Raw genomic sequence first — 25,604 nt, forward strand, 5'->3', positions numbered from 1 at the left:
ACATTAAAGAATGAGTTATACTCCTGCAATACAATTCTTGGTATGTACAATGTGACATAATTTATTTTTTTAAACACATATACAATCCATTTAAATAAAATGTTTTGTAATTCTTTATTACATTTTTTTTCCTGAAAAAGAAATGAAGTGCTTTCAGCAAATGAATGTGTAAAAAGAATGGGGTGAGTTTCTACTATACCATGACTGTTGTTCAATTATATATATCGCATTACTTAAATCAAATAGACAGGGAAGAAATTTATTATACAATTGCTTAGTGGTTATAAATAAATTTACTATACACAGGCACAAAGATGTGCAACTACATTAATCATGGCCCTGGTCTTGCCCTCATAGCAAAAAAGCTAACAAATTGCTTTTTACTTTGTCAATATCATTCCCTTTAGTCACCTCAGTGCATATATGTTCAGATTACTTTTAAACGATTACCATCATCCTATAAACTAAAATAAAAGTATAAAATTTATAATCCTCACAAAATAATTTCAAACTTTGAAATATGGTAGATGAGAATTGTAGGGGGATTCAGGATACAATGGCAAGTCCCTGAATATGGAAGTCAAGGTGATTACAGGCAATGAAGATGTACACAAGATTAGTTGGAAATGTCCCTGATTTTACAGTAATATCAAAGATTCAAGTTCAAGTAATACTTTCTAACAGATTGATGAGAAAGTAAGAAATGAACTTCTATGCCTTTTGGTGGCCTGAACTTTAACTGTCCATACAATTTGAAAAGAAATCTAGAAATGAAGAAAGTAAATAAAATGTTATAATCCTATTGCTAAACTAGGTTTGAGGTATATGACTGGTTTGTACTGTACATTATTTAAAAGCCTTCTCACTGCCCAGAGTCTCACATTGTGTGTTTGTAGCAGGTTAGATAGCACCTTATGAAATAAAATCAGCTGAAACCCAAACTAATACAATGAAATAGGCTTTTAGCATTTCAACACAAAGTCTACAACAGTAATTCCAAAAAGTGAAATTAATTTACTGTACAAATCTCACATGTTTATCTTACAGTTAGATTACAATAATTAAAGACCCCACAGCAAGCCAGCTGCCCTCCGAAACTGACACTGAGCTTACCCTGTTTCATGTTCCTCAGTGTATAAAAAGCACATTTACTAAGCACCACAGACATAAAACTACATGTAATATTCACAATCCAGGTTTGTTCAATGAACCTCCAGTAAGGAACATTAAAAGACAGTTGCTAACAACAAAATAAACCTGGAAAAATCAAACATATTTTTTTTTGTCAAAATGTTAAAAATGCACCATAAGAATGGCTCAATATACAGTATAAAGGACATAGGAAAGTGAGAAGCACCAACATAATAATTTTCAAAGTTGTTTTGCATGAATTTCAACAGCTTCCATGGATTGTACAAAAAACACCAATATAAGCTTATCGATGTAATTTTAGTGATAATTAAAAATTAATTATGCAGCAAAACAGTGTAACCAGATTGTTTGATTTAAAGGTTTTACCAAAAATGTTTTGCTTCAAACATTTAAGTTTTTTTTTTTATCAAAAGTGCTTTAAGAAACACTGACTTGCCAAAAAACCACTGTGATGCTGATGATTTGATGATATTTTCAGTGTCCTGTTGACACAAGTAGTTGAGTGTCATTCGTAGAGTTAGTTGTGGTTATAGTGTGAAGGCATTTGAATTGAAATGACTAGTAATAAGCACGCACTTTAGCACCGTGAATGTTGTCATTTACAAAGTCAGTGTTTTACATCTCCAAAATTCTGTAAGAAAAATAAAGCCATCAAAAATGAAACTTTGTTTCAGCTAAAATAGATTATGTTTCAGACTGAAAGCACCAGAGTTTTGTGTATTTTGCAAAAGTTACCAAACAAAAATAAATACATCCTTAGTAGGGTCAACTAGTAAAGCATGATTATTAAAGAGGTGAAAGACCTGAAGTGATTTATGTCTCATCTGATCTCACTGTCCTTTCACTATGCACCAGGACACTGATGAGTAGGCATTGGAGCCTGTGGCCTTGTTTGTTATAGATTTAGCACCTTCTAAATCATAATGAGTATTTTCTATACAAATCGACTGTAAGGTCCTGTGACCTTAGTGAAAGCATATGGAGAAGTACTGACGTATGTGTTCGTTGTGCCTGACAAGGACCCCTCCATTAGTGCCTTGATAAAACGCTTGTAAGGAGGTTCCACTGTGGTGTCTAATGACTCTGGATGCTCGCGCTTCACCCCCTTCTTGCTGCTCTTGCTAGGTGTCCCCTCACCACCGTTTCTCTCTGCTTCTTCCTCTTTCTCTCGAGCCTTCTCTGCCATCTTGGCCTCCCACAGTGCCAAACCATGCTTTGCCTCGTTCAAATTTTTATGCTGGTAGAATACTAAAGAGATGCGCGTTGGGTGGGTACGGTCTGGATTTTTAAGAGGTGTAGTGGCATGGAGCTCCCGTTTTGCACACTCGATAAGGACAGAGCCGTGGCTAGGTGCTACTGCAACACCACCAATGTCCGGGTCCAAAAAATTATGCTCATTGTCAGACCACATCTCAGGCTTTTGTGGGGTTGTAGGTGTCTGTGGTGTTCTAGGTTCCTCTTTAATACTGGACCCCATGAGGCTCCCATTAGGCAGACCTAACCCTGGCTGCATGTCAGGGTTTACACACCGACCACTTAGCTCAGCTGGAAGCATCTGTGGGCCAGACATACCTATCTCTGTCTTGATTTGCATATGGAAAGGATCTTGGCCTGGGGGCAAGATTTGAGGGCTTTGAGATAGGTATGGATTTGGGTATTCTCCAAACTGGTTGCCTTTGTTGACACCTGCATAATCCAGGCCTCCATGGACTGAGGGTGCTCTTGAGAGAGGATTCATAAACTGGGGGCCTGAGGCCCTGGTAGGACCATAAGGCCCATAAGGTCTCATAGGATGAACTGGTCTCATTGCACCTCCATTGTAACCATTGATCTGTATACCTGGTTCACCATACCTTGGTGTATAATTGACCTCAAAACGTGGATGTACACTGTACTGCTGCTCTGAGTAAAGCGCTGGCTGGGGTTGCCGATACATGTCCAGGTGTTTTGAGTATGGATGGTAATTGTCAAGGGGCATCCCTCCATTACATTGATAACCTGGAAATGGACTGTTTGATCCATTCATGTAAGAGTTTGGTACATGCAGTGGGGAAGGATAAGGACTGGCAGGTGTTGGTGGCTGAGGGGGATACATGCTGCTTGGCTTGGAAGTGCTTGGAAAAGACCCAGGATGGTTGGGGAACCTGGTGAAAGCAGCGTTTGTTGAGCCAGGATAGGGGGGAAGAACACCTTGTTGCTGTAGTCGCTGATGATGGGCCCCATGGGGCTGTGACTGCTGACCTGACTTAAAGGCAGCTCCCACTGCACCTGGAATAAGTAAATGAAAATAAAAATAAATGCAAAAGTTGCTGTATTTTAGTAGCCAAAATTGCAAATTATTACTACAAGTTATGAAACAAAACAGAATAACTGTTACCTGCCACAAGAGTGCTTTGAGCATTATTCTCATAAGTGCCAGCTTTTGACTTGGCCAGGAGAGCTTTTTCTGCTTTATCATTGGCGCTTTCCAGCATGGCATTCTTGTTGGCAGCTGCCCTCTTGGCATCCAGCTTCTTTTGCCGGCATGACTTGGCGGGCTCTGCAAGCATGCGCACCTGACGGCGGAAGGCACTGAGGACTTGGATGGCCCCTGACTTCATTTTCTCCTGCTGACCCTCCTCACTGCCAAATTCATCAGTGTTTGAAGCTTTATAAAGAGGTAAGACATGGAGCTGCTCGTCCTCTGGTATTTTACCAATCTCTCGATTGTCCTCCCGTGTCAGTGTACACACCTATCAAGAAATTTAATGCTGAGTGAGAGAAATCCTTCTTTTGTTGCAATATGGTGCACGCTAAATAACATGTCTGCTTGTAGAACAGCTTGATGTGCACTTTGAGCTGCTATGTCAGTTGGACTTATTACACTGTCAAAAGTACTAAATGTTCCACAAGTTCTGCTTACCACAGTGCTTCCTCCCTGCATGTTGTGGAGGTCTCTGTGAGCATGGGCACAAAAGTCCAAACAAGCAGTGACCCCAGAGAAGGGACGGCCTTCTTTGAGACCCAGACGGCAATCTGGTGCTCTGTGTTCATGTTCCACCTGTGTGCAGGAGCAGGAGTTTAACAAATTCTTGAAACATTGGTACTTTCAGAAATAACCATGACCTATAACAATATATACTATATTACATTGTGCTTTTAGACTAATTTATTAATAAGTAAACCTTTCAAGTTTGTCACCACACAGGAACCGGGAACAATCTTAGTACAGGTTGGTCCCATAGACAATTCTATCTAACACTCAATGTTTCTCGCCTTTACTGGCCGATTCCTCCACTGTTTTCCCTTATTTTTTTTCTTTAAATGTAACAGATTTCTGCTCTCGTCAGACTAGAAAAAAACACCAAAACAAGGCACAGGGGAGTGCACCAAGACAACTATAAATAACCCCATATACAAGGTTCAGATATATTCACCTGGTTTCCATATGCTTCGGGTGCCATGGTTTTATACAAGGGGCCCAGTATGGTTGCCAAATTCTGAAAGCTTCTCTCTACTTTCTCTTCCTGAAAGATAAAAAAATGGCAATATTAATTTAACTTAGTTTCTGTATTGCAGAAATGTACATACTGCTTATAGTTTAAATCTAAATAAAATACCTCTTTTACATCATCTACTAGTAGCTTGAATTTTCTTGGTATTTTGCTCCTTGCAAACTTGCAGCCGTTGTAGTACATGCTCCAGGAACAGCCAAAGGAGAAGGATGCTCCACAGGCATCAGGTTCAAATCCCTGGCATGCACATGTCCTCCTGTAAGAAAAAAAAAAAAAAAAAAAAAAAAACAGGACAAAACCAAATCAATGTGTCTTGCATTAAAGTCAGAGACATCACTTAAAACCAAACAGTCACAATAACTCTTTCCCTATACATCACTTTAGGACTGTTGAGAAATGTTAGAACAAATGTTTTACTAGCCTAGCCAAATAGCAAATCACTTACTCCTCATTGAAAGCACAGCGTCTCTGTGTGAGGGCTCCATGCTTTGTTAGAGTTTCCCTTAGCTCGACGTAGAGCCGGTCAGCCAGACTGGGCAGGATTCCTTCCCAGACCAGGATTACAACAATGATGCAGGCTGTGTTGCATTTGTGACCAGCACGTTCCCGCACCAGCACCAGTAGCTTTTCTTCTACACTGGACCGACGGATCACCTAAAACATAGCAAGTACAGGAATATGCAGAGTTAGTTATTTGTGGGAAAAAACAAGGGAAGGTGATTCATATATCACAAACAAAAATGTTTTTTTTTTAAAGTGGGGATTATTACCCATTTGGCTATGGGGCACCCTTGTGTACTTTTTCCTTCCTTGCCGGTGTATATTACTTTCTCAATCCTGATGGAGCGACCAGTTAGGCCAGACCTTCAAAGTGGAATTACAGCCATTAAGGTAACACAAGTGAACAAGCATAGAGCGTCTTAATTGACACATTTCATATTTAAGGTAACTTCAGGCAGGTCAAATCAGTGGTTCACCTTTTCTCCATCATCTCCCGTATACCAGCAACACTTGGTGCTGATCCCAGGTGTGTGTAGTATGGACCTTCATCCTTCTCACTGATTTGTTCTAAATAAAGAAAAATATCTTTATATTTACAGCAACCAATCAATCATTATTTAAGAAGCCACATTGTGAAACTCACCAACACAGTGGCAGGATGCAATGTCGTACTGTGTTTTCATGGGTGTGTCCAAAAGATTCTTTATAGGGGTATCCAATAACTTCATAGGAGAGTCCATGAAACTTTGTAGGAGTTGCTCCTTTTTAGGGGTGGAATCTGGTGTTTTCTTAGGAAGTACAGTGGAGGCAGCTGCCGAGGATTCGATTCCACTCACATCAGTGTTGGTTGACAAGATAGTGACAGGTCCAGATGATTCTACTTTGACTTTATTTAAAGAATTGATGACAAGTGATTTCTTCTCAAACACAGGTGAAAGCTGATACTGCCTCAAGCTTTGTTCCATAGAGGCCAAGATGCTTCCCTGCTTTTTGCTTTGCTCACATAAGAATTGTTGTTTTTCTTGTTTAACTTGCATTTGACCTATGCCTGCCTCTCTCATCTGTAACTGTTGCTCCAGCTGCTGTGGAACCTGCGTTTCAAATCTGGGTCCATTTTCCATTTTTACAGCTTTCAGGACATGTTTGGGGTCACTAGTGCTCTGAGGGGGACGAGGAAGGCCTTGGTGCTCCTGTCGTTTTAACAGATGCATACGCAAGGCTTCATGCCTCTGAAAATCTACATGGGGATCTACAGATCCCAGAGGTAGTCGAGGTCCCCTTTGGAACTGTGTGCAAGGTGACATTAGCTGCTGCTCAGCTTTGATATACATCTGTGTTGTCACCTCTTGGTTTAACGCACCTTGTGGTAAGTGAGGTTGTGACTGTGTTGACATCTGAGGAACATGGTTTGGCTGGTGGCAGTGGTTGTTAGGCTGCTGAGGTTGAAATTGCTTGAGGTTACTGCTGCTTGAATTCAGTGGAAATGGTCTTCGATGTTGTTGCATCTCTTTTGTGTTACTGTAACTGAATGTTGTATGATCACTCTGTTGGGCGTGTTGATGGTTGGTTTGAGCAGAATTGGTTCCAAGAAGCTGGTTTGGTTGGAGTGGCTGTTGTCCTGGCTGAGGCTGACTATGTGGTCTGTAATTTGGAGATTTCAGGTGCTGCCCCTCAAATTGTGGTGGGTGGGACAGGGGACGTGGAAGATTACAGTGCTGTTGTTGCTGTGTTGGTAAAAACCCAGGTGACAGTATATCCTGGAGGTCAGGGTCTTCACATAAGTGCTCTGACTGCACCTGGGAGGGGTAGTTGTCTGATTGCTGATGTTGATGGAAGCTACTGTGCTCAGGGATTTTCTGGGAAAGAGGTTGTTGCATTTGAGGTGCTTTAGATTTTGATTGCTGCCACTCAGGGGCAGTGTTGTGCTGGGCTGGAACACAGTGCGTTTTGGCTGGTAGACAGTCCTGCTGTTTCTTCTGGAAGCTGTTACACCCCTGGCTGCTGTCTGTGAAAACTGCCTGTGTCTGTAATCTTTGCACTGAGTTTGGCTCCAACATCTGGCTAAAAACCTGGTTAGCTGTCTGCTGTTCTGACTGAGGCTTAGGAGGGAAGCCCCTCCACATGTCCTGCTCTTGAGCCTGAGATGATGGGACACTTGGTGCTTGCTTCTGGGAATGTGGAGAATGCATTTGTACCCAGCCTCTCTGGTTGAAAGTTGAACAGGATGAGTTGGCTCTCTGTTGAGATGTGTTCTCCATCCCATTTTCTAACCCAGTGTGATGAGACTGTTGGACACTAGGCCCCATGGGTCCAGCACTGCCAGCTCTGCTTAGGTTCCCAGCAGTTTCTTTAAAGTCATGGGATTGAATCCCACATTGGAGGCCCCTATCAGTGCCATGGTGTGGATGCTGACCAGATTCAGGTTTCTCATTTTGTCCCATCTTCTGTAGACCAGAGGTGGGAAACGATCCATATCCACCGGTCTCTGATGTGGGGATGTCATGACTGTGCTCCATAAAAGAGCTGTGGTTAAAGTCCTGGTGGGATTTCGAATAAACACCTTGAGTATTTGTGTCATCTGGATAACACCGTGCACCATTTGGATGTTGTTGTAAGTTATTAGCATTACTTGTTGGTGGAATCATGCCTGGCAATTGCCCTAGAGCCATCTCCTGGCCAGAGTAAGATGGTGGCTGCTGCTGTTGTTGCTGCTGGTGGTCTGTTCTAAAATTGTTGGAGTATCCATTCACTACATAGTTGACAGAGTTATAATTGTTTCCTCCTTCAGCATTTCCAGATTCACCTGGTTGCTGTTGCTGTGAGTCAGGCATCTGTGCTGAATTGGGCAATCCTGAGGGTAGAGGGGATTGAGCACCTTCACCGGAGAGCTTATTGGCCAGTGAACCATTGACAGCACCTAATTGTGATCCAGATGTTTGTGGTGCAATTGACACTTGCTCAGGGTAATACTGAGACAAAGTTTTCTCTAATAGATCACCTGGAGTGCTTTCAATGGTTGAGGGGGGTGATATAGCACCATTTGGAACTTGTTTATTTCGTGGTAGACAGAAAAAGTCTCCGTTGGGAAAGTTCCTTTTATCCAACTTGATCTCCGTCTGTGGGGAACTGCATTCAAATTCTGATGACTTTGTCAACTCAGGAAAGTTGTCCACCAAACTGGAACTCAAATCATCATTTCCTTTAAATTCAGAATCTACTTTTATTTTCTTTGACTGGTAGACCAATAAGGACTGCTCATTGAGTGCATGCTTCAACTCTCCATTCATCAGTTCTCTATTCATCATGTAGGATGCTTGATCAAACAGCCCTTGTTCCGAAGCAGAGTTGCTACAGTTCTCTCTGTGCCTCTTCATGGAGTTAGCACCAGTGCTGGACTTGTAACGGTTCCAGTTTGTGTCCCCAGTAACCTGCAGAGAATCGCCCTCTGTAGACTGACCTCCATTCTGAAGTTTATGAGAGATGTTGTGAGAGGTGCCAAACTGTGCTAATATCAGACTTTCTTCCGTCTCATGTCTGGCCTGTTCTGTTTCCATCTGGCCTGCTCAGATTCCATACACAGGGCTGCCCTCTGTCCAACCTATGAGGCAGAAAGCGGGAGAGAAGTAATTAGTTGTGTTGCACAGATATTGTAAATAACTACAGATAATAACAACCATATGATACAAACTGATTGAAATGATGTGCATCAAAATGTTTTTCATGACATTGCATAGTACTAATGACATTAGCACTGAATCTATCAGCTGGCAACACAATTATAGAAACAGAATTTCATTCAAAATGATCTTATCCCTTCATCATCTACAAGGAACAAGTATAGAAAGTGAGCAAAGAGAAGAGAATACAGACTAGAGGTCATCAAAGTGTTTTGGTACTGGTCACTGTTTTGTATTTGGTGTCCACAAAGTACATGTTTTGTGTTGCTGCAGTATCAGTATCAGTTGTGCATGGCAATATGGTGTCCTTTGAAGGTTATATTTTCTACCTAAAAGCTAGTGGAAACTACTTAAGAGAGAAACTTAACATGGCAAATGCTCTGCCCTAAAACTGTGTGACAGGTAAAAGAAATGAGTACATATTAGAAAAAAAACTTTTTCTCTGATTACTAATTACACATCTTTTCTTCTAAACATAGTGAACAAACAGAAAAAGAAGAAAAGAAAAAGAAAAATTTAACCTATAAACCACGTTGTATAGTAAAAAATATATTTCATAGCTTTATTCATAATATATTTAAAAACTAAATTATTCAAGGAGATTGGAGGCAGTAGGAAGCAAGGTTAATGTCCCAGATGGTAGATGGGAGGAGGACTTGGCTGCTCGTCAGCTGTTGAGTGGAGATATTTCACAATGTGGCCTTACTGCATTGTAATGTGAAATATGCAAATTCTATTCAGCTCCCAAATATAAGACCTTTGTTATTAAGGCAAAACTCAAGCTCTGTGAGCTCATATGTTAATGGAATTATACTTATGGAACATGTACTCACAGCCAAAAGTGTTTCCCACAGTGACTTCATTTTTGTAATAAATCATAATACTATATATATTGGTAGTCATAATAACTTAATAATCATTACATGCATGTTTCAAGTCTCTAATGTAAACTGAATATGCTACAGAACAAGTTCACTACCTTTTCTTCCTAAATGGTCTGAAAGTCCTCTTGGATACATGAAATTATTCAATACATGTGATTTTAAGGAAAGCATTTTAACACCAAAATAGAATTTGGTCTCAAAACATAGTTTTTTAAATGTGTACTTTAAAAGTATGTAATCAGCATTTACGGTACACAGTGGAGAGAAAATGTCAAAAAATATGTCTAGAGCTAGCTATTCATTTTGTAGAGTTGTAGGTATGAAGTCATTTTAGAGATTAATAGAGCTGATATATTGGAATTAAGATGTAAAGGGTTAAGCATCAAGCTGAGCCTATGGTTTCATCTGATCTCCTTGTCCTTTCCCTCCACCAAATGCAAATAAGATTCCAGTGATTCCAGTATAACATTGATTTTTGTCTCCCATCCTCAATTATTAATTCATGTCACATGCGCAGCATCTGCAAAACCATTGCAGTGCACAGGTACAAAGAGCTGCAGTCTAATCCATCATAATTACGAGCAACTCTCCTGCAGATGTCCGAGGATTGTGTAGCTGATGAGCGCCTCAGTGTTGAGTGTCAAAGTGAATAGTGTAGGACACAAAAGATAGATTTGCTTTGCTTAAATGTATTTTTCCTGCTTACTTCTAAGAAAGAACAGACAGATTTGCATTTTCCATTCAGCATGTAAGTGCAGTAAATGTGGCTTTTTTCATGTTCAGCTTGTCCCTGAGCAACATTACCTCACAAAATGAAGAAGACAAAAGATATAGTTTCCGAACCCAAACTTTTGACTACTGACATGTAAGTGTCCTGCACCACATCACTGTACTCCAAACAACAAATGTCAAATGTGTGGTTAGAGTTGGAAGGTGTTTATATACTTTTTAGATTTATCTATAAGAAGCTGTGCATGTTGATTTGATGCTGACTCAATGTACATTTCCACAGTTTAAATGTATAACTTGTAAATGTCACCACAAGGCTATCATATTTTCATAGTGCGTATTTGTCATTGTGCTGTTAAAAATGTTCATGTTAAATATCTTTTGATGACAACAAGTTACAGTAGGTCCAGGTTGGATGTTTCTCCAAGAGTCACAGGTTTAAGTTGTATTTGAAGTCTGTGGTCAGAACTGGCAACTGCCATGCTTAAATTAAACACAAAGCAAGAACACTGTACTATGCAAAGATTGAAACCATAATTAGATCCAGCTCCAGATTCCCACAAGATCATACTGCTAATGTAAACCTTCTATAGGTCTACTATAGGCACTGACTGATGTTTGGAGGGAACAGGAAGGAATAAAAGCTAAATATTTGAGGTACTATGGCATGTTTCATTTGGCATAATTGTGCTCCATCATTGATCCTTACATCTGGAACTTGATATAACTATTTATAATTCTGGCGAACAGCTGCTATCTTATAGCAATGTGTTCTATTCAAAACCTGACAAAAAGAAAAAAATGTTAAAAAACTAAACGTGTATGCTAAAAAAAACACAGAAAGCATCTTTCATAATCATTCATATTGGTTTCACTCACATGTGCATTAGCAAATCTAAGGTAACATATCAGCACAAAAACTTTCAGTAAAAGAAAAAACTTTTCATAATTCAAAAAAGTTGCAGAGCCATTTCAAGATCTCAAGATGCAGACAGACACAGAAACAAGCTCCTGTATTTCGTTAACCACAATGTCCTGCCTGGTCAAGTGGACCATGAATGAGGGGAAAAAATGTCATTCTACTGCAGCTGTGGCCCAGTCGTGTGTCTGGACCAAGGCGTCGGGAAACTGTCAGGCCAAGCTTTGCCTAGGCAGGCAAGCTGGTTGACATAATGATCTACTTCTCTGTGTCAATCACCCTTCCAGGACATTAGCAGCCTTCCAGACCTCCAAAGTTAGAGTGCTAAATCTCCCACTAACGAGCCAAGCTGTTACAAGGGTGTCTGGAAGCTCCCACTGTTGTCATAGTACAGCAGCCAGCTGCCTGTTAGCAGGTGGAGAAGGGAAGCAGCACACCAAAAACAAAAACAGTCTCCAAGTGTCTGTTTTTCTGTTTTCTGAGTAAAGCAGGGGCAGCTTACATCCCAAATATTGACTGTTGAGTTTAATGGAAATTCTTCTTTGCTATTATCAAATAAGATTTAAAGGGAGGGAAAAGGAACTTGTAAAGAGATAAAGAGAACATAGAAAACTAAGTCATAATCATAAAGTGAGTAAATAAAGTTAGACTATTTGTACCATTAAATGAAGTGGTAATGAAAAGAACATCTTATTTTTTGAGCATGCACTTAAATTACAACTAATCTAAAGTAGTGTCTGTAAGTCTTTCTGTGTTATGGCCTTCTAAGATGACTTTTAATGGAATATGAATCCATGGCCACATGAGCAGTCTATTCAAATTAAATGACTGCTGTAAAGCTGAAAGAGTGTAACACGGAGCTCTATAAAACTGAGAGTAAAAATGAGGTGCCTTATTAGCTGCTTGGGCAAGAAAGTTTCAGAACAGATGTAAAGTACCACTGGAGCACAGAAATGTCTCTAAGCTGCTTTATGATTATGTCAGAGGCATTAAAACGGAATTGTGTAATTCTGACAAATGAGTGCAGTCACACCATGTGGGAGTTGTGAACAGTTATGGTCCCTATATTAATATGTCCCTTTGTATACCATCACCATGTCTAAAAGTATAAGAATAACAATTAAGAAATGAGCTAATGCTCCCAACTTTTTTTAGACTCACAATTCCTCAAGGCATAACAATGAGGTAAGAGAGTGAATACCCTTTTCCCAACCCCATGTGACTTCTCCATTGTTTTTCTGGCCCTCAGTGCAGCCTGTAAATCAGTAACAAAGTCAGAGGGTGAACACTCGTGCTAAGCTGCTTTCACTGTGGCTCCATTCCTATGGGACACTCCAGGGTTTACAAAGGACTGAGCGGAGACAAGCAGCTTGTCACAGTTGGATACACCCACACTGACAACAAAAAAATCTTTGCAATCCCAGAACAAAGCCAGAGATCCCAGCTGTTTGTGCGCCTATCTAGGCTTCGTACAAACACACACACACACACGCACCAATTATGCAATGTTGTAAACCCAACTTTGACTGTGTGATTACAGACATTTTGAGTATTGGCTGCATCCTGTTAATTATTTATTAGCTTCACATGGAGTTGTATTTTTGCTCTGAAAGTAGAGCACTAAACTAAACCAGAGACGTTGCAGTGGCGTTCGTGTGGACGCCTGCTGGAAGTTATAATGCTTTGATCTATTTCGGTTTTCTTTCTAGTAGCTTATGTCCACCAGGAATGAGCACTGTTTCAGTTTATATTACCCAACTTACTTGGTTCAAACTGAATACTGAATACTCAGCAAAGGCTTCTTTCCCTCCAGAAGTTTGCCTCTGTTGTTAGGTTTCCCACCCTCTCCCAAAGCCTCACCTCTGCCCTGTAATTACATCGAAGGTCCACCTCTACTTATGTGTACCATTCATGTGCTGCCTCGCATCTAACCTGTGCAACTATCAGCCTGTTCTAGACAGTCACTGGCTACACTTACAGCCTCTGTAGCTGTACATTTGCTGTCATTTATATATGGTCAGTTGCTTTAGTGCTTTGAAGCCTGCAGGCAAGGATGGACTCTTGGACACTGCAAAACAATGGATAGTTTAGACAAGTCTTCAAAGGGTGGTAGATAATGCATGTGACAGCTGAGCTCTATTTCATTGATTAAATGTTTTGTTTTCAACATAGTTTTGCTTTAATTCACAGAGGATTCTATTTTTGTTCACACTAGAATTCACAAATAGAGAATTGTAGGTAGTTATTTCTGCTGTTAGCACGTTTCTTTATCTTCAGTGTAACCCTGTTTAATGCACTGGACATGCACTGTGTTTTGTTATTCCCTGGGCAAGCTAGTGAAATATGAGAGCTGCCATAGTAGATGGGGTCTGTTTGGCGTGACTTGGCAGCCGCATGTGACATTCAGCACTAACGACAGCTGCTGGCAGACTCGTGTCTCTGCAGTTTCAGGTTGAGACCTATAGGCAGTCAGGCTAAAGAGCCTTGCTGTTAAAAAAGGAGAGATGTGAACCAGACCTATAAATCAAACACACACTTGCCAAGCCACAGAGCTGTTTTGTAGAATAGTCAAAGGAATGAGCCATAATCTCAAGTGCACATTTCCTTTTCTTTGCTGAAAACGGTCAATGTGTATTTTCCTGTTTAAAAGATAAGAACATAGAGTGTGCACCAACTCATATAAATTGTCAGAGGGTTCCGTAAAAAGTAAACCCCAGAATGTCGTCTATAATAACTGTAACTCAACTTCTGCAGCCTAACCACACAGTATAATACTATGTAACATTAACCCAGCAAGCGTTACCATTTTTCAGTAAATATTAATACACAACAAAAAGTGTCACTTCTTACTACGAGTAACTTCACCATTGCTGTAGTATTGCTTCCCCTTTTATTCACTGCATGTGATAATGATGGGATAAAATTGAACTGAAAGATAGTACAAAGGAAAATGTATCTTTAATGTTTGGTTCATCAAACCTTACATGACTTCAAAACACAAAAATATAGTAAAAACAAGATTAAAGTGGATTTCATTTCATTTTTATTTTGTGGCTCAGTTTGTACAGAAGTAATTGAACAGCTAACACTTGGAACACACAGCGAACAAACAGTAGCTTAAAATGATTTTTAAACCTGATTTAATCTCTAACGAAACTTAAATTCAGATACTACAGTGAAATTCAGTTGTTGCTGAATATTTTTGTTAATAAGTGATGTATTGCTGTGTATGTTAACAGATTGGAACTGAGCACTTCAGACTGTGTAGCTGAGCTGTCAGTGAAACCTCATCCTTAGCAAGCCTGTAACAGTGTAATCAGGTCAGATGACTTGCATTCTACACTGTTTAAATCCCTCCTGTAAATATAGAGCTGAACTCTCTGCTCCACAAACCTAATGACCTCTGACAATGTTTCCACAACTCTGCATTTTAGCGGTCTGTGTAAACGTGAAAGCAAAGGCTGAAAAACTGTTTAGAATCTACTAATGATTTTGATAGTGGATTCTTGGTACATATCTCTTTTTCCAAATGGAATATGGGTCTGGTTTTAAACTTATAGCAGTACAAAATTGGCTATATCTAAGCAACAGAACTCTATTCTATTCATGCACATTTGCCTGACTTAGGGCACAGCTTGATTATTCCATGCTACGTTTGTGTAGACATTTTATGACAGCTCATGATGTATGGCTTGCATATAAACAGAGGGGCCTGTCTCCACTGGAGAGAATGTGTGGGGCAAAGTTAGGGGGAGTCATCTGGAAAGTGTGGAAGGTCAGAAAACACCAAGTCATACAGCACAATGTAGAGTAATGTCCAAGTAGCATGTGTTGTTAGTAATGGTCAAATGACCAATAGTACAAATGTTCATTCATGTTCTACATCTGACTCCTTAACCAGAGCCTCCTTGTGATTTGTTCTATGTCACATGGCATGCTCATGCCACCATGCATCTCATGGTCAAGCCTTCCCTTTTTCTTTCTATCCGTCAGTCTGAACATATGACACTCCCTGGCTAAGAAACAAAGACCCCCTGTGTCTGCAAGCAAATCATTGTGGATTTTGTTGCTATACCTGAATGATCTTAGGAACACTAAGCACTTTTATGCTTATACTTACATGAGGTACACAGTGTTGTTTGAAATTGTAAAGGGAAAGTGAATTTACCAGAAGCTTTACTAGCCTACTAGCCTACTTTTGTAGTATGGAATTGTGGTTTGTCTGAGAATTAGATTGTGACACTTCCCTTAACCTATAAAACCACTAAGGTTGTTAATCATTTCACACTGAACTTACATGATTCATAGTGATTATAGTGTACTAGATGTGGTTAAAATGGCAAAAGGATTACAATTTGAGAGGCTGTCAGATCTCCAAACTATCCAGTAAGAAGAAGTGTCTATCCTCATCCTCAGCTTTAGCATTTGTTAACTTTAGATGTGATGGATAGTCACATCTTCAGCTTGTTTGCTAAGCAGTGAAGAGGGAAATAGGCATCTTTCTTAAAAATACAAGCCTGAAATGCTATGTTGCAACACATGTGGATGATGGTTGTGCCTCTCTGAGGCTTTTTTCAGCCACAGAGGATGATGGGTCTATCATCACATCTGTATTGCTTACTGTGCAGATGAAGGTTATTAGCAGGAATGTAGAGGCTCAAGATTCAGAGTAACCAATGTGACACATGTTGGTTCCATTAATAACAAGAGAGGTTGCAGCTAGACTTCCTGTATGGGGGAGGGTCTGACTGTACACCACAGACCTAGTTTTTCTGTCAGGTAGTGCAGAACAGTTACCTGTTGATAGGGCCTGTGGTCTGTGATCACCGGACTGTTGCATAATCATGGTGGTATCGCTTTGAAGCCCAAAACTACACGTCTGCTTTCACACTTCACCCCAAACTAGGGTAGCAGTGCTTGCAGAATTGGCTTGCCATGAGCAACAAATTACCCAATCGTCCCATAAAATATAATACAGAAATCTCATTTTTGTATTCATAGGGGATATGTATGCAACATATATGCATGCAGAGACATGTACATTCAAGTCAGTATGCCTTTCTTATTGTTTGCATCTGAAGAGAAAATTAATAGAGTATGACAGGGACAGAGAAGACATACACTTCTGTTTGTAATTTCTTCCCTAGAGAGCCTCCTCCCCCTCCATATGAAGAAGGGATCTGTACAATCCTCATTGTTCTTTATGTCTAATGTGAGACAGATGTGGCTGGCTTGTGGAGATTCCCTCTGCAGTCTTTGGGCTCCAATACCTTTTTATCCCTGTGCGTTCTTTGATTGTAGTTTTACATTATTACCTAAGCTCAGCATTGTTTGACATACCAAATGTGGCCACAGACAAGATTGTGTTAGTGAATAAGTTTCAGTAAGTGTTAGTGAGTAGCATACACAGAAGCTGGTGCACATGTGCTACAGGTTTAGCCCACAACATGTTAAAGAAACCGAAATCAAGAAGTTTGAATATGAAGCAAAATCATTTAACAATAGGATGCATCACTACAACAGCAGACATAGTACACAACTACCTGAAGATTAATTTAAAAAACAATAAATAATAGAGTTTAGAGGATATATATGTACTCATAAAGTCACAAGCTGTCTTGCTATGAGTGATTTGAGGATTTTTTTAACCAGTTTTTTTGCATTCTGCCTGCCACATATTGACAGTTTTTCTTGACTCAATTCAAGCCTTCAGAATTATGCAGGGCAGTTTCAATTATCAATATAACTTAAAACGTATAGACTATAAGTTGTATAAATTCTCTCGTACTTAGAATTTGAGGTGAATACCAAAGCAGTATCTGATGAATCACTGAATGTAAAGCATGACACTGCTGACAAGCTTAACGTTCTTGTAGATGACACTGGGATGAGTAACTCGGCAGCTTAGGGGATAAACCCCGCCTCTGTACATTTCTGATACAACTAGTTTAGCAGGTATTCTCGGAAAACTACACACACTGACATCATCACTGGAATGTGCTACATTTGTCTATAGTCAGGTGTTTTCTTTCTTTTTTTTAATCTGCCAAAAAGCTAAATAAAAAAAATTGACAAGTATTTTTATAGTCACTTACTAATCCTGAAACCACCTCAGTGATTGCTGTTAACAGACCACTGTGTCATTAATCAACTCTACAAAACATCAACTTACCACTATGTAAAAATGATAGAATCTGATCTTAAAAGTCTTTGTTCATCAAAGATGTTTACATTTGCCACAGTACAGTTTTCCAGAAGAGGTCAATCCAGTTAGTACACACGTTAACCCACATTCACTGCATGAACCTGTTAGTCTTGAATTTTTCCTGTTGATTGAGCACTGCCTGAAAAGAAACCCTGCCTAGCTCTGAAGCTCCTTGAGCAAAGCTTACACAGAGAGCCTAAACTATTCTTTCTGAGCCTTCAAGCTGCATCACATGGACACTCTAATTAAGAAATGTCCTCCTGAGCATACAGACACACTAACCTAATCTTCCCCCAACACCTTACAATAGCTACACTTTTCCTCCCAAACTGCCTGCCCCCAAACGCTTGTGCCTATGCAACAGTCGATATATCTGACTAAGTTGATGAACTGTGCGCAGAGCAAAGTAAATTTCTTTCTGAGTGCACAGTAGCCATGGCGACCATCTTATGAGCCCTTCAGAGCCCATCTGGTCTAAACATTACCCCAGTACGGCTGACTGCAGAAAGGGTTGCTTTGCCATGGTGCACACACGTGCTTTATGCATAGAATCCTCCAGTAATTTAATAGTGGCACATATTCAGACACCTAGGGTACATTTTCACTTCTGCGTATCAAGAAATTCAGTTATGTTGAAATACATGTTGAAAGAGTAACTTTATGCTGACCTGTTCATCCTCATTTCATTTTCAGCCACACTATGTGGCTCTCTGGTTTCTTCAGTTTGACTCCTTGTCTTTGTATGTCATTAGCTCATAAGCAGATATGTTTAACAAACATTTCCTTTTTGTTTGCAATGGTCTAAATCCAAACCAGTTTTCAAATAAACAGGAAGCGGAGGTGAACAGTAAACAAGTCCCTGGGACACATTATCATGGAGGAAAAGCACACAGTCATGACTGCAAAGGACCTCTTAGTGGACTCATTGCCCCGGCAAAGCAATGCTAGTTAGCTGCCCTACAAATCAGATATGAGGCCAAAAAGTAACTTTGAATAAGAAGTATCTGTTATGTGCTCTTTAGTCATCTGGAAAGCAAATGTAATATTCTTTCACTCATCACTATCCAAGCAGCCTGACTAAAGCTGGTGTTCCGAGGCTCCCTTTTTTTCCTCCATTGAATGAAAGGCACGTAGTGTCATTAAATGTGAATCACAAATCCCTCTTGAGTGAAGGATATTTTTATGATTTCTTACTTCACATTCAGGATTGTTTCATATCTCACATTCTCATACCACATGGGTTAATTGGGGCATTAGTTTATTTTAAATGCAGTGTATATTGTGACTGAGTTTAAAGTCAAAATTCAAATATGGCAGCAGTCATTCTGCTGTGCAACTTGTGCGACTGAACAGTTTGTACCCTTCACATGGTAAGAAACTTAAAACAGCAAGTGTCACTGTCCTGGGATTAAAGGTTTGTTGTGATTCTATCCAGGCGTTTCATCAAGTATTTCAATCATACTCAGACAACATGTACATGGAAGCAACCAGGTCTAGTTGTCATAGCACCATGGCTCCGAAAGACACCAGCTGCTGCTGCACATGAACATTCCACTTAAGAAACCTAATAGTGAGCCTGAGCCACTCGAAGCTTTCAGAAGTAGTTAGTGATGTCATTCAAAGCCTTTGCTAAGGTTACGCTTCTAAATGACAATCAGGACCAGCTGTCTGTCTTTGTGCTCCTTGTAGACAACAGGGGGCCATGGGGCCTAACCTTTTCTGTGACAGCTCCTGGCAGCGAAACGCTTCATATGTGACAGCCATTTTAGAAGAGGGCAAATGACAATCAGAAGTGATTGTTTAGATCAGTTTAGACCCTTTTTAGATGACAACACTTTGCAGATCATGAAAGGGTTAGCAATAACCATGGAACGTCTCGTGATTAGCCTGGTTTTTCAGCTGAAAACACATTTTGACAAGTGATTGTCCTGAGAGCTGAACCCCGATGGATGCTTCAAAATTAGACCACATGTAAGGTCCTCCCATTGTTATTGATTTGATGTAACTGAAACTGATTGATCTTAAAACACTTTGACATTAAAGTAAAGGTCAGAGCTCAGCATGAAGTTAGGTCTTTCTTTTGTTAGGCCTGACTATTTAAAGCCTGAGTGAAAGTTTGTAACCTTGTTGCTACACATTCGTTTGAAAAGCCACAGCTTGTATGAGAGGAGGTCATTTATCTTGTTGACTTAAATATATTTTGCCCTTTTCTTTCTTACATTTTAAGAGCTATAGCTTCTCAGTGCCATTTATGTTCTCAAAAATCCTTCAGCATGATAAAAACCTGGCCAAGCATGTTTTTTTTTTAGCAATGATTCATATAACACAGTGCAGTGTAATAAAACACCATTGCAGGGAACACTGTCTTCCACAGTGTTTGTTCCCCGGTAGTTTACACTGCATATGATGGGTTTTATGCATGATTTTTTTTACTTCCCTGTATCTGAAACTTTAAAGGAAGCCAATGGAATTTTCTAACCTGGTAGAAAATTTTAGCAGACCTGCTGATAACGCCCCCACCTGCACCAAAGCAATGCATAATGGCATTTAAAAAAAAAGCTGCTCACAGTCTCGCCGCCGTCTCGGGCAAAGTCACTGATGTGACTAAAGCCATCTATTTCTCTCTTTATTCTTAGCTTCTAGTAGCGGAATCAGCGAAAACGCCATTCAAGAAGATTGTCCAAGCGTAGGAGGAGCGGCCTGGCGGGAAACGGGAATGGATGCTATTCGCTTTGGGGCAGTTACGTAACATCTCACTTGCCTCTCTCTGTGCGGAATGCCAGGATAGTGTTTGTAAACAGAGCGGCCATGTGCATGTGCTCACGTGGAGGAAGCTTTTGAGTCGCTGCCCTCGCTGTCTCACCCCTGAGGTAAACCGTGACATCGATACATGCTCACAGGGCCAGTAACACTCCCTCCAGCCCTGTGCCAATCAAACAGAGCCTTATCACTCCCACTCCATAATTACACCTCAACTCGCTAACAACGCACGGCTCCGTGAAAGAAGGCGGCCACGAGTCCTACTCTGGATTCACAATTTATGTAGGGCAGGAGTTACAGAAGACATTTGGGTATCTCGCACTCATAAAAACATTAGTGCAACTTTACAATACCAACAATGACTAACAGGCCGTACATTAAAGTCTCTTTAACAAGGTAGGTCCTTCATAGGGCGGGTAGCCAAGAGTCTTGTTGGGTCCTGATGTGGATGTAGTGTGTAGTGTGTGATGTTTTTTGTGATTTGGTTTTTTGTGAGTCTTTTAAGCACTTAACTCACTAGAAAACCACAATGTTTTTCAGTCACACAGAGAGAAATGATTCACAAGTAAATGATATTATGACATGCATTTGTAAAATACATCAAAACTCCACTGGGCTGTCTAAGGCTAAATATGCCACTTATATGTAGAAAAGCCATATTTTATGCAGTTCTGTGCATTTTGCAACAAAAAGTTCAGCACTGCTGTGCACTCTTGGTGGTTAAATTCTGTGCGAATGTGTAAATATGTGTGCAAATAGGTTGCAATTTTGCAGCAGTGGTTTGCTGCTTCTGTCTGGCTCTCTATAGAAAAACAACCCCCATAGTGCCACAAGAGGGAAATCAATACTGTAGAAATCAATACAACCCTCACTATCTCGCCATTTTGTCTTAGCAAAGCATTTGAGCTGCAACCAGCCAGCAGGTAGTGCAATCTAAAATGTCTAGCCTGACACTGGGCCTATTTCTGCATCATTTGTGCAACAGCCCCTGGCTGGAAAAATGATATGTGGGCTGCACAGAGCAGGGTCAGAGGTGAGGGCTTGGACAGCATTGTTGTGGAACGCTATGGCAACTGCACATTCTTCCCAAAGGTGATATTGTCTTTGCCCTGGGAGTGACATAAAGGGGACTTACAGCCATGACGAAGGAGCAATCCAACCGCATGGCTTTATCTGTAGGTGTGGATAGATGAGAGAAGCTATGTGCATGTGATTGATCTGTATGGCCCTTCCCCCCACACAGCCTGCTATAGCACTGTTAATGCTCTGCTGCCTTTTCAGCTGCTGATGTAACAGCAGCCAGGCAGAGACTCACTTTGGTGACTACATGCTCTATTTTTTTTATTTTATAATGTGGCAATATAAAGGAGGTCATTATTAACATTTGTAAATGCAGCCTCTGCAGCTGAACACAGCAAAGGAAAACTATACACCACACAATGATTAATGATGTTCTTTTACTAGCAAACTTTGCACTTGGTTACAGACAGTTCACTGTAACAATGGTGTAGATGGAGTCTTTCACATGACACCTTCACATGAGGCATTATCTACAGTTTCTTAACATCATGAATGGGCCAGTGGGATCACCAGTCACACACACACACAAAGGCCTGGATCACCTGATCTTGTGCAGTCACAACATACCTTATGGCGAACACCCTTGCTTAAGCACTCATATTGACACAACACAGTCAATGACCATGCTTGCCATATCAAAACACAGCCACAGAATTGCATCAGAGCGCTTCCCCACTATTGTTGGTGTGAAAAGTTTACTGACAAGCAGACATGACTAAAAAGAGATTCTCTGCTTCATACTTAAAAGTGGAAAGATCATTAATCTTTTTACATTAAAAGCTCTATGATTTTTTTAATCCATGCATCCTGTTCTTTTTGGAAACTTAGAGCTTGAGCCTCCTGTATTATTTCTGCAGATGGTCAATACTGTTAAGTCACAGTGCCCAATCAAAGGTCAGTCTTTACTCTCCACCTTGCAGACATGCTTTTACTTTGCTTGTGACCTGAGGCCATGCTGTAGCTACATTACGACTGTCAGTGGAATACACAACCTTAGAGATCTGTTATATCCTAATGGGCCATTCAGATGTTAATTGTTGAGTAGTACTTAGTGATTTAATGGAGAAAACAACTAGCAAACAATTACATATGTACTAATTGAGATAAGAATTTGCATACTGTTGACATTAATTACACATTCCTCTTGTAATGCACTAAAACATAGATTCCAGTGAAGTCTGTTGTTGCTTTAAGTTTACTCCATTTTTTTGAAGAACAAATTGTTTACTGCTGCTCTCTGGTAACAATCCCACCGCTTAATGGTGCAATAGGATAGGATTTCATTTCCTTCTGTGCTTTCTGACCTTGCCTGCCTTCACTACACGTTTCCACTATAATTCCCTTCTCTTTGCCTTCTCCTTGGTATTTGCCTTTGTTTCTGCTTGTCATTCAGTGGTGAAAGCAATGAAAGCTTCACAGAGATACACAAAGCCAGAAGCTATTCCAGCTCTTACTGCCAGACATGTCCAGGTTGGACTTTTTACTCTCCTACATGTATTCCTACTGAAGCCTACTGAACAGCACAAACACAGAAAATGATATTTTAATGAGCAGTTACAGAGGCTGTGTTAGCCAGGAATGATGATTGTCAGATGCAGGGAAACACTTCCTGTCATTCTGTAATAGCCATTAATTACACATAAATGTTAAAAATGTGTTTCCTCTCTTATAAAACGTGTTTGTGCAAAAACACATATTATACACACATACTTACTACATGCCTAGTGAAACAGTAAGGTTGAAATGTTTAGACAGTGAGCATTAGACAGGCAATTCTGCCTAAAGGAAAAACTCCTGAACAGACTAAGTACACCGTTTTCTACGATGTGTTGAGCAAGAATGCTGAGTGAAGACAGGATACACAAGAAAACACAGAAAGTGTCTGTCATTTACTGCTGGCAAAAAAAGAAAGAAAACTGTCAGCCATGTTGGAGTAGCTTTATCTAATATCCCCTCCTTATTATGTTGGCTCTTGCTTTTTTACGTCGGGGGAGATCAGCTATACCTTAGCTGACAATAAAACAACAAAAATACACTCCAGCTTAAAGAGGAGAAGAGTAAATGAAAGATAAACATACTGAGCAAATCCTCACCTTCTTTTCACGTCCCTCCACTTTGTAGAAATTCCAACAAACCGTCTGGATCTCCTCTTTAACAAATCCTAAAGGGCAGCCATCTTGCCTCCTTCTGTTCTTCTATGAAACAGACTATCCTCCACATCAATATTCATGGAAACCATGTCTGACGTCGGCTCTCATCATCAGGAGAAGCCCGGGTGTCGCTGTTTTCCGGCCTGAGAAGCACACTCATATGTGACTCCGGTATAAGGCAGCAGAGGCTCACAGAGTGGATAAGATGTTGTTGCAGGTCAGGGGGACCAGCCTTGCTTTGGTGGCAGACTCAAATAATCACAAAATCACTTTCCTGCTGAGTCCTTCCCACACAAAGAGACAGGTTTTCTTTCCCCCTCTGCTCCCTCCTTTTTTCTTCTTCAGCCGCACACAATAGTGAACACTATTATGGCTGCCCTGAAGCACTGGAGTGGATTCTGTAGGCAGGACAGGACTCCACCCCCTCAGTGCACTTTATGTTGAATTTTGCACTGGTCTCAATTGTCTGACTGGGGCAGAGTAGTAGAAGCCTCCACCCCCTTCCTTTTCTCAGACAGGAAGCAAAATGACTCAGGGTTTTTCCCTCCCTTTTTGTCATAGGTTACCGAGTTCCCCTTTGCACTGCCTTTTTGAGAGCATTACAGCAACAATCACGTGTGTCTGCTTTGGAGTCCAACCAGTTGAGCAATGCCTGCACTCAGTTCTAACGGCTGTGTCTTATTTTGGCACGCCTTAGTTGGCCAGTTGGCTCATTTTTAGAGCACGGTGTAAGACAACTCTTTAGCCTGCATACAGCAGGCAGCGTACTTTGCTTCATGTGTCTGCCAAGACCCACCTCCTGTTGACACTGGCCACGTGGGCCTGAAACAGATAGAGAGAGCAGTGTGAGACAGAAAGGGGCTGAGGGTGGTTTAAAAGACAAATTTAGCGCTGGAATGTTGTTGAAATAGCACGAGTAATAATGTGTTATAATCAGGTAAATGCTAAAGCTTCAGCTGCAAATTACATATAGGTTTCATGTAGCTGGGTTACTTCAGTTTGCAAAAGTGTGTTATTGTATATTTTAGTAGTCCTAGTCCAGTGGTTAGAAGGAATACAAAGGAGCACACTGTCATCTCCACTCAGCCTCACTATTCTAAGATAAGCTGCTTTGTCCTTTTGGCCTGGTGAAACAGGCAGCTAACCAGTGACCATGTATTAGCAGTTTGTTGAGGGGGGAAAAATGAATGTGGCATTTTTCAATAGTCTGAGGCACCCCCCATTCATTTTACTGTGTAATTCCTCCTTTACTTTACTAACAGGTGGGTCTTATTTGAAAATAATCTGCTTTTAGCTGTATTTCAGGCTTAAAAAAAGAACCCACCCTCTTTCCCAGCAGCCCCTGCCTAGCTGCAGTGACATTTGTTGACTCAATAGTTTCAGGCTCAGAGCAGAAAAGGAGATTTGTTTTTACACAGAATGGGGGAGGGGAAGAGGCAGAGAGAGGAAGGCGGAGTTACTGACTGCAACACAGATCCTGCACAGACAAAATAGACCCCTTTTGCACGGTATATTTCCAGAAACACAAGTGTCTCAGAATAATGTGTTTGCTGGAATAGACCAATATTGATAGATGGGTTGAATTGTTTAAATGTGACTGGTTGCAGTTTGGTCATATTCCTGCTTTATTAATGGTTTACATTTAGCATGCAATCAGGTAAAAAACAAAAGACTTCATTGATCTCCCTGTTAAATCTCTTCTGGTCACAAAGGTGGAGATACTAATAAAACACACTGGGCTGCGGCTTGTCATTTGTTGTTTGTTGCCTGCTAATGGTTAGAGAACTAGTCTGTGCAAAATTTAAAAGCCCAGGGGAGTTGTGATGTCTTAGGAGAGAAAGAAAAAAAGATCTCTTCTCCCCTCTCGTGACCTGCCATCAAAGCACCCCCCGAGCAAGGCAGTAAACCTTGCTTCTACCACCACCATAAGAAGTGCAACAGTAATCAATGCTGCAGGGCTTTCAGTGGCAGTTTGGACTGGTTAGCTTTCTTCCATCTTCCTGTTCCTTCAGGACATTGCTGTAAACAAGAAAGTGTTGTCAGTTAGCAGTCT

The 25,604-nt window shown here is 40.6% G+C and overlaps 1 protein-coding gene across 2 annotated transcripts; it reads right to left on the bottom strand.

The window, feature by feature from the left end:
- Positions 1-34: 34 nt before the first annotated feature.
- tet2 (tet methylcytosine dioxygenase 2) lies at positions 35-24,098 on the bottom strand. 2 transcript variants are annotated; one of them, XM_028400067.1, is made up of 10 exons: positions 23,495-24,098; positions 5,791-8,745; positions 5,624-5,714; positions 5,417-5,510; positions 5,092-5,300; positions 4,752-4,902; positions 4,569-4,658; positions 4,055-4,192; positions 3,530-3,884; positions 35-3,420 (listed from the first exon to the last, which is right to left on the bottom strand). In XM_028400067.1, exons 2-10 carry the CDS (start codon positions 8,699-8,701, stop codon positions 2,087-2,089), a joined length of 5,373 nt encoding a protein of 1,790 aa, XP_028255868.1. In that variant the 5' UTR covers positions 8,702-8,745; positions 23,495-24,098; the 3' UTR covers positions 35-2,086. The 2 variants fall into 2 exon arrangements, with proteins under 2 accessions (XP_028255868.1, XP_028255876.1); XM_028400075.1 differs by lacking the exon at positions 23,495-24,098 and adding an exon at positions 14,210-14,249.
- Positions 24,099-25,604: the final 1,506 nt, after the last annotated feature.

The sequence above is a fragment of the Parambassis ranga genome, chromosome 1 (genome assembly GCF_900634625.1).
Source record: "Parambassis ranga chromosome 1, fParRan2.1, whole genome shotgun sequence".
In the NCBI taxonomy this organism is placed as follows: domain Eukaryota; kingdom Metazoa; phylum Chordata; class Actinopteri; family Ambassidae; genus Parambassis; species Parambassis ranga.